Source organism: Achroia grisella, unplaced genomic scaffold, assembly GCF_030625045.1.
Source record: "Achroia grisella isolate CSIRO2021 unplaced genomic scaffold, CSIRO_AGI_Agris_v1 utg2716, whole genome shotgun sequence".
Lineage (NCBI taxonomy): Eukaryota > Metazoa > Arthropoda > Insecta > Lepidoptera > Pyralidae > Achroia > Achroia grisella.
This window is the reverse complement of record NW_026712761.1, coordinates 232,118-242,515: the sequence shown is the minus strand read 5'-3', so window position 1 is coordinate 242,515 and position 10,398 is coordinate 232,118. Positions and strand designations below refer to the sequence as shown.

General features: G+C 36.3%; 1 protein-coding gene across 1 annotated transcript; it reads left to right on the top strand.

Annotated features, from left to right (window-relative positions):
- The first annotated feature begins 290 nt into the window (after positions 1–290).
- Positions 291–9,481, top strand: LOC131843011 (zinc finger protein 16-like). The gene is made up of 14 exons (XM_059191603.1): positions 291–590; positions 1,196–1,321; positions 1,645–1,810; positions 2,716–2,900; positions 3,336–3,533; positions 3,915–4,003; positions 4,220–4,342; positions 4,697–4,804; positions 5,693–5,795; positions 6,480–6,598; positions 7,484–7,592; positions 8,107–8,205; positions 8,471–8,587; positions 9,241–9,481. The coding sequence occupies exons 1-14, from the start codon at positions 462–464 to the stop codon at positions 9,394–9,396; spliced, it is 1,827 nt and encodes a 608-aa protein (XP_059047586.1). The 5' UTR covers positions 291–461; the 3' UTR covers positions 9,397–9,481.
- The last annotated feature ends 917 nt before the right edge of the window (positions 9,482–10,398 follow it).

Below are 10,398 nucleotides of genomic sequence, written 5' to 3'. Positions count from 1 at the left end.
CGCAAACTACTTAAACGCATAACGAAACTGTACATTTTTATTATGTGGTATCATAAATTAGTTTTGGTTATAAACTACAAAAGGAATATTCAAGTATTTCATTTAAGTAGTTTCATTGAGTAGTATTTAAAGTATCAATTTGATATATATGGTAAGACCGGATGCTAATCTGTCAAAATAAATTGTCAATGTCTAGTAATGTCATCCGCGTTCTTTTAAATGTTTTCTTTATTTATTTGATTTAACTTATTATAAAATTGGTTGAATGTTAATATAGAACAATTTATTTTATTTTAACTAATATTTTCTATGAATATAAATAATTTGAAAATTACAAATTTAAATAAACTTATATTAATAATGTAGATTCATTGATTTTTTTTGGTCGTATAAGCTTCTGGCGAATGCAATTAGAAATTTTATGTACTTATTTTATTTGATGTAAACAAGGTTCAACAAAAATGGAAAAGAAAGATGATATCGCGTGCAAATTGATATGTATGTCTTGTTTATGTTTTGGTCGATCTCTGCAAGCAGTGACCGAGGAGAAATTAAGGAAATATTATGTGGACATATTGAACGAAATACCAGTAAGTAGTAATTAAATTAAGAAAACTTATTTTAATAAAAAATATTAAAATAAATGTTATAAACAAAACTAATATTGCACTGTCTTTGGTCGGATACAATTCAAGCTTTCTCTTTTTATTCTGTGCCAAAAAATATTATTTATTTAACACAATCAATCAAATACAATTACTATGATGCACCTTTTTTAATATTCTTATAATATACTGTTATCATTAGTACTTTTAAAAATAAATAGAAAATTTATTATAAAAAAATCACATTACTTTCTACATAGCAACAGCTTGTAGTCCTACATTGATTGATTGTAAGTTGTATATTAAATAGGATAAAAAAATTATTGAATTATTATTTTATATTAACTGTGCCTGTAGTTACACCTGCATGAAATATAGCCTATATGTTATTCTGATGTGTAAGCGATATTACTGTAAAGTTTCATAAAAATCCATTCAGTAGTTTTTGTGTGTGACAAACATCCATCCATACTCACAAACTTTTGTGTTTATAATATTAATAAGATTAACTAACTAATCCAACTCTTTTCCCAATAATAATATGATGCTTTTCTATCCTTTAACCAGTGTTTTCATATTATTTGTTACAGCTGTGCAACACACAAATATCATACCCCAACTTGTGTGTAGACTGCAAAGCTTTGCTCAAAAAGGCTGTCTCATTTAAAGAGCAGGTACAAGACTCATTTAGGGTGCTACAAACATACACAAATGAGGTAAGTATTATTTATTTCTTTTGATAAAAGCAAAAGTACTCATGTTAAGTTTATTTGAATAAAGATTATTTCTATTTCTATTACAATAAATAAAAATCTATGTCTTTGTTGTGTTTATATATTTTATTGTAGAATATAATAGTTCCGCGGAGTGAACTAGATGTTTCTTTGTTATTATGTCTAAGTTCTATGAAATGGCAAGGTTATTTTGCATTCAATGATATTATATACATTATTTTGACATGTCAGCCTATTCTTACTATGGAATATACTAAGTTATAAAGATAAGGTTGCATTTTAATATAATTACTTGGTGTTTTCAGACTCTCAACGAGTGTCTACTGACGGAAGTGACGCGACAGCCACGACTCCGTGTCCACACCATAGATTCCATTAACATATCACCTCTCGATGATGACAGTGTGGAACTCCATGATGTCCAGTTGGTGTGTGTTAAAAATGAAGTCAAGAATGAATGGAATGACAAAGGTGGTGTCAAATAACCTCTATGTTCTAAAGGTTTAAGATGGTTTTTTACTTCCAATGATCGCAGTTTCTATTCCTCGCATGGTACAAATATTTCTATTGACTATGATTGTTTATATCTGTCTGAGTGTTTTCTATGTATAATAATATGTATTTACAGAAAATGTATTTATGTCAGTTGTCTAATATTCCTAATGTACTCGTATTTATCTATAGATGGAAGATCCCGGAAAGTGGCAAGAGACCTCGACCGACAAGAGCGTAACTCTTAGACTATGTATGAATGTCAAATACCCTTAGCGTAGCTTGGTACTAGATGACGTTGTGTGAATTGTCCCGGGATGTTATTATTATATCAATAAAATGTAAATGTAAATTGGACTCCAGTCTCCGCAATTAGCCTCTCATTTGGGCCGTTGTGCCTGTAGAGCCAGACTATTACAGTACCCAGCCAGCATCATAAATATATGGTTAGAAAAATATTATCCATTGTCAACTGTTGATGTTGTGGTCAAAACTACACTTAATATGGCCACATTTCATTCAGCATATTTAAATTATTTATTTTTTGCTATGACATCAGTGTTTTCTTGTGCCTCAATCAGAAATATAAATTGCCACACATCTGCCAGATTTGAACTCACAATCTCTAAAATGTAATTGAGGGTAGTAAAGGATTGGGCCACGATCCCCTCTTTTCTAGAGCTGTCTATCTACTCCAAACCTAAGCAGAGCATGTGGTATGGGACAACTGATCAATACAAACAATCATAGTCATGAATAAAAATGTTTTCATGATAAATGGAATCAAACCCCGCAATCATAGGAAGTAAGGTGATATGCTAAACTGCTAAGGATGTAAAATTATGAATAATTACTAACAATATTTAATAATATATCGTTTCTAGATTTAGATGAGACAGTGCACTCCGATTGTCCTCTATCTGAACCAGAGGATATAAAAGATATTGATGTAGAATTAGAGAGTTTACTGCGAACAGTGAAGAAGGGCAAGAAAAGAAAGAGGAAAGAACAAGACAGCAAGGAGAGGAAAGGAAGGAAGATTGTCAAAAGTTTACAAGTCAACAGTAAGGTATTAAATATTCAAATATTAAATACTATTTGGTTGTATTAGTTAGCCAACACTGCTGGAGTAGCAGTAAACTGCTAGCGTTTTTATGGATAATAATGGAATGGTGCACCCGCTTGCGCTAACGGTCTACGCTGGGGGGCAGTAGTGTAGGATGATAAGATGGAAACCATCATGATAAATTAATAGTCAATTTACCACTACGGGCTGACTGACCTGTCCTCAAGCTCATCTTATCCTCCACTGATGCCCAGCCAGAGTAAACCGTTAACGCAGGCCGGTGCACCATTCCATTACCATCCATTGACGGGATTTGGCCTTCAGCCGCTCCATAAGTCCTTCCGCGGGTTTGAGGAATATCTGCACTCGTCCTCTATCGTCCGGTGAAGCTGTAAGTAGTCCGAAAATAAAATATTCATAAAAAATATTTATTTCCAGGATATAAATAATTCAAAGAGACCAAACGACCAAAAGATAATAACCATAGAGCTAAGTTATGAAGAAATGCTGCTAGAAAGAGACAGCGAGTCGAAAAGAGAGAGCTATACACGTTCAGAATACAAGTGCGAATCTTGTCTGGTCGGATTTAATTACAGTAAAAGTTATAAGAGACACGTATCGAGTAAGCATTCACCAGTGAGTATATGTTTATTTATAAAATTAGAAATAGAAATCCTTAGTAATAATATTATAAATGCGAAAATAAGTCTATCTATCTGTCTCGCTTTCGCGTCAAAACTACTGACCCGATTTAAATTAAATTTGGTATATATAGTCTAGAACAAAACAGCCATTTTTTTGTATGTAATGTATATAGTTTTATATGCATTTAGTGAGAAGCAGTTAATTTCAAATTACAAACAAGCCAGTCAATTTATTGGTAAAGATTTACATAGAAATATTTTAGTATTTTTATAAGGTTTCTAGTATCAATATCACAAGCTTTGCTTAGTATGGGACTAGATGGCGTTGCGCGAATTGTCCTGGATTATGGATTTGTTTGTTTATTTGTTGCAGGAACTGGGGGATTATAGTTGTCCCATATGCAAAACGATTATAGCGTCAGTTGAATCATTTACGGCCCACTATAAACGACATATGCGAAGGTAATTTAAGCAATAACAGCTTTGTTTGAAACATCTCACAAAAAAAAATGTAATGGAAAATAAACTTTAAATGTTTACTTGTAGAGTCCATTTCTCGAAATGTTTTTAAAGCTAATACGGTTTATTATCCAGTGCGTCGTATGCTGTAAAAATACAAGTGTAATATTAGAAGACCGATTAATATATGATTAATTTAATCGATATGTTGGTTTATAGATACGAGTGCAGTATCTGCCAGAAACGAACCCAAGACATGAAGGTGATGCAGCAACATTACTACAGCACCCACGACATATCACTGAAAAGGTACAAGTGTGACCTCTGCGGCAAACTGTCCAAGTTAGTATTGAATTATATTATTTTATTAGTTTAGGTTCTAAGGATGGTGTTACATAATGAATGTGGATGGTTATAAGGGCAGAGGAATACCGAAAAAGAGATGGATGGACTGTGTGAAAGATGATATGGTAAGAAAGGAAGTAAATAACGAGATGACTGCGAACAGGGATGAATGGAAGAGAAAAACATTTTACGACGACCACAAATAAATGGGATAAGGAAGAAGCAGATGGTGATGGTTAGTTTAGGTTTGTATATTTGATTATTGTCTTTTCACAAATAAACAGCTTGATCAATCCTAACGAAAGTTGTATTATAAGACGATATAGCAAAATAAATTGTGTTTTATTTCAGTTCCATAGACACACACCGGTACCACAAGGACACGCATAAAGCACGCGTGCAGTGCTCAGAGTGCGACAAAACATTCACCCACCGGGCTGGCCTCATGAACCATAGACTGTGAGATTTCTTTTTTATAATAAAAGCATATTAGAAGTGACTCATAGAACGGTATTTAGCTTTCCTTACCATTTATAAAATATTTTTTATTTTGTAAAATTTATATCAAAGTCATAATTTTATTTATTCTTATGAATATTTTGAATATATATGCATACATTATATTTAATAGTTTTGAAAATATTAAATGGAACTAGCAAAGGTCAAAACGTTCCAAGTACGGTTTGGTTTACGCATTTAGTAATTAGGATCAAACACATGCTAATGGTAGCAAAATTAAATAAAACAATATAAATTCTCATGTCGACAACATATAAAGATCAACATTTAAAGAGTAGGATGTAAGATCTAGGAAAGTGCCAAGAGATCCACAATCTCCTAAAGCAGATTTCAGTGACTGTAACATCTAGCTTCTTTTTGGGATAATAATGAAATGGTGCACCCGTCTGCGCTAGCGGTTTACTCTGGCCCCCGCCTCCACCAGTGGAGAATAATAAGATGAGCATAAGATCAGGTTAGTTAGCCCATCGTGACAAATTCACTAGGAATTTATCACGATGGTTTTCAGTGGGAACCGCGTGGAGGTCAATCTGACATGGTAAATTGCTAGCAATCCCCTTTCCCCAAACGCCATCTAGTTTGAGTTAGATAACGACCACAATATATTCCGATCTCCCGTCCAAGTACAACGGGGATCGAAGTTCGGCCTAAACCGACGTTCGTGCCCCTAGCGGTGCCCTCAGACTAAAGTCGTATCTTCGTATTCGTCGTAGTTGGCCTTCAACCGCTCCATAATGATGTTCTCTCTTGTTCTCTCCTATTCTATCCTTTCTGTATCCTATCCTATACCTAAATGTATACTTGTTCTATAACATTTGTTTGTTGCAGTGCAGTGCACGAGTTCAACAATGCGTTCCCCTGCACTGTTTGTGAGAAGGTGTTCCGATGGAAGACCAGCCTCAAGAGGCATCTGGAGAAGCATGCTCTGGAGGTGACATATATTTCAGGACATAATTGACTCAGCACCATCTAGTCCCAAGCTAAGCAGAGCTTGTGTTATGGGTACTGGGATAGAAATACATTTTGTAAATACATACTTAATATAAGTGTATATAGAAAACGTCCAGACCAATACAAACAATCATACTCAGGAATACAAATGTTTGAACCTTGTGAGGAATCGAACCCGCGACCATCAGATGTAAACCGGTGTACTATACTGCTAGAACACCGGGAGCCTCAAATTAACTGTCTTAAAAAAAATATCAGTTGAGTTTCTTGCCAGTTCTTCTCAATTTAATCTGTATATTGACTTGGACGGTAGGGAAAAAATATAATTAAAAAAACTTGATTTTCATAAGCAACTAAAATGTCCTATATGAACAAATGATTTTTGGTGTATTTTGATTTGAAATATATGGTTTTTTTTCGGACTAATTTCATGCTGTTGGCCGCAGCTGGCCTTTACCAGATGATAAGTGCAGATGACACTCCAAACCAAAGGAACGACTTATGGAGTGGCTAAAGGCCAACTCTCGCCTGACGGTATTCGTCAAGCGACAGTTGAGGGCACCGCTAGGGGTTCGAACCTCGACTCAGGCCGTCGTAATTTCGATCCCCGTTTGAATTGGACGGGGGATTGATCAGAAATATATGTCTATCTATAATGTTACAGGGTAAGTCTGCTACAGCGGCCGCATTCTGTTCAACTTGCGGCGTTAGTTTCTCGTCTGTTTGTTCATACCAGCGTCATATGAAGAACAGCCTCAAACATGTCAGCCATGAACAGCTCAGGTCTGTATAATAACTGTTTTTATATTGCTGTAATGGCAAATAGAATATAATAGAATTATTATTGCGTGGGGTACATAATTTATTTTTTATGTATTATAATGGGCATGTAAAGCGTAGGAATGAAGATAATATTTTAAGCAAGTTGTTACGTATGGATGTGGATGGTTATAAGGGCAGAGGAAGGACGAAAAAGAGATGGATGGACTGTGTGAATAAAGATATGGTGAAAAAGGAAGTAAATAACGCGATGACTGCGAACAGGGATGAATGGAAGAGAAAAACATATTACGACGACCACAAATAAATGGGATAAGGAAGAAGCAGATGATGATATAATGAAATGGTGCACCCGCCTGCGCTGACGGTATACTCTAGCGGGGTACCAATGATAAGATGAGCATGAGGTCAGGTCAGTTTAGCCCATCGTGACAAATTCATCAAGAACTCATTACGATGGTTTCCAGGTGAACCGCGAAGAGGTCTTCCTGACATGGTACATTGCTAGCAATAAGATCATCAGTCTACATGACTAATAATCCCTTATCCCCCCCGGGTACAATAATCTGTAATTGATATAACAGTATTAAATTAAATATATACACCGCAAACGTTCTTTTGCCATATAAATTAAAATTGGGGTTGGTGATAGAAGGGTAAGAATTTAGGGTTACATGTATATTTTTAATGCCATAGTATTAAAAAAATATCTTAGGGTAGACAACCCTTATCACTTAGGAGTATGAAAAATAGATAGTAGCCAATTCTCAGACCTACTTAATATGCATATAAAATTTCATAAAAATTGGTCAAACCGTTTCGGTGGAGTATGGTAACTAACATTGACACGAGAATTTTATATATAATATTTGAACTTTCTCGTTACAGGTTTATTTGTGACCATTGTAACAGGCGGTTTGCGGATAAAACGAAGCTCCGGGACCATATAGAAGAGAAGCATTTGCACAAAACGTACCAGTGTCATATTTGTCTCAAGGTAGGACAGCAATATATCTTATATAGATGAATATAAGCGGCGATAATATAGTATCGGTGACAGCCTAGCGGTTTAGCACACTGCTTTACTTCAGATAGTCTCGGGTTCGATTTCTCGCACGATGCAAACATTTGTATTCATTTCCAAACTTTTCAATTTATATTTACTTATTATGCTTCACTAATCCCTTCCAATCGATCCCCCATCCAAGTCAAACGGGGATCGAAATTACGACGGCCTGAGCCGAGGTTCGAACCCCTAGTGGTGCCCTCAGACTGAAGTCGTATTCGTCAGGCAAGAGCTGGCCTTCAGCCGCTCCATAAGTCCTTCCTTTGGTTTGGAGTGTCATCTGCACTCGCCCCTTAACGTCCGGTGAAGCTGTAAAGGCCAGCTGCGGCCAACAGCATTAGAGTAGTCCGAAAAAAAAAAAGCTTCACTAAACTTCTAATTTGAGTTTCACTTACATAATACCACTTAAAGTAAGTTAATATGTTATATTTTTTTATCTGTACAGCCCTCTAAGAATCGAATGGGGCTGGATCAACACATTAGGAATGTGCACCGAGGTAGACCGAACAACAAGATATGCCATCACTGCGGCAAGGGGTTCCCGGTATGTAACACAACAGACCAACAAACACTCTTTTATCTAATACTAGTAGAGTTATTATGGATGACAATGGAATGATGCACCCGCCTGCGCTAACGGTTTACGATGGGGCACCAGTGGAGGATGATAAGATGAGCATGAGGTCAGGTCAGTTAGACCATCGTGACAAATTCACCAGGAATTTGGTCATCATCACGATGGTTTATAGGAGTCGGGTGCACCATTCCATTATTTTGATGTGGATTAATAATATTGTCGTATTCAACAGACGAAGGTGCAATTGGAGTCGCACATACGAACACACACCGGGGAGAGGCCGTTCATATGTGAATACTGTCCGACCACGTTCTCGCAGCAATCGAATCTGTACAAGCATAATAGACAAGTGAGTTATTTAGTTTATGGTATATTGTATACTAGCTACTCGCCCGGGTGTACATGTATTCTACAAATAAATCTTCCTCTTGAATCACTATCAATATAAATATCTATAAATAAAACGCTTCAAAATCCGTTGCGTAGTTAAAGATTTAAGTCTACATAGGGACGGACAGACAGCGACAGTGACTTTATTTTATACTGTTTAATGATAATTGTATAATAATCATTTCACATCATTACCTCTTCTTATGACGAGACGACTTGACCGATTTTTATGAAATTTTATATGTATATTAAGTAGCTCTGAGAATCGGCTACTGTCTATTTTGTTCATACACCTAAGTGATACTGGTTGTCCACCCCTAAGATTTATTTTTTGGGCAAAGCTTTTCGTTTTTAATTTTTTTAATGTTCCATTAAAAATACATACAACCATAAATTTTCACCCTTCTAACCATCAATGCAACCCATATTTTTGATTAGCGATTTTAACTTATATGGCAAAACGACGTTTACGGGGTCAGCTACTTATATACATATTAAAGTTGCTTGACGTTCATAAGCGGCTAAAATGTCCTACATGAACAAATGCTTTTTCATCTGATTTGATTTGAATGAGCAAATTCTCACTTTTCAAATCGAGTATTTGTTTTCCAGGTACATCTCAACATAAAGACTAAAAGGTATTCGGCGTGTAAGAAGAAACAAGAGGCAAGAAATGAACCCCCGCCCGCTCAAACACAAGCCGACCCGTACAAGCCAGTCGCAGTGTTACACTACACGCTACCAGACAGAGGTTTCCTCATAGGATAGTTAGTTCTAATTTTCAACCTTATTTGGGAGAGATTAAGGTATACTTTTGTATAAACTCATCTGCGTAGGTAAATTCTGCCTCCTTTTCTTTTACTGTGTACAAGCCGACCCGTACAAACCAGTCGACATGTTACAATACACGCTGCCAGACAGAGGTTTCCTCATAGGATAGTTAGTTCTAATTTAAAACTTTATTAGGAACAGATTTTGGTATACTTTTGTGTAAACTCATCTGCGTAGGTAAATTCTGCCTCTTTTTTTATTGTGTGGATTTTTGAACGTAATTATATTGGCAGTCTGATGGTAAACGGTAATCGTCGCCTATGTTACGACTTTAATCTGAGGGTACCGCTAGGGTTCGAATCTCGAAATTTTTGATCCCCGTTTGAATTGGACGGGGATCTATTGTAGGCCCGGTTGTAGGGTATAGAATAGGCCGTGAATTTAAAGGTTAAGGGCCATGACAACTTAGTTTTTTTTTCGGACTACTCTAATGCTGTCGGCTGAAGTTGGCCTTTACAGCTTCACCGGACGATAGGGGGCGAGTGCAGATGGCACTCCAAACCAAAGAAAGGACTTATGAGCGGCTGAAGGTCAACTCCCGCCTGTCGCATACGACTTTAGTCTGAAGGCACCACTAGGGGTTCGAAGCCGGAAATTTTTGATTCCCGTTTGAATTGGGCGGGGATCTGTTGTAAGCTCGATTGTAGGGTACAGAATAGGCCGTGGAATTGAAGGTTGAGGGCCATGACATCTTAGTCCACTTGATCATTCTAATGGTATAAGATGTTATGCCTTACGCACATGAACACGGGTGATATGAGATCGCGGGTGTCACATGATAACATCTGTAGTGCTGTTCATGTATATAGGCGACGGTTACAACTAGAGTTGCCAGATTTTTTTCAGCCTATAAGGGGAAAACGGCAATTAAATAGGCAAAAGAATACGGAACTTTAGTTTTTTACCCGAGACAAATTATTAAAACACGAAGTGTCTAGT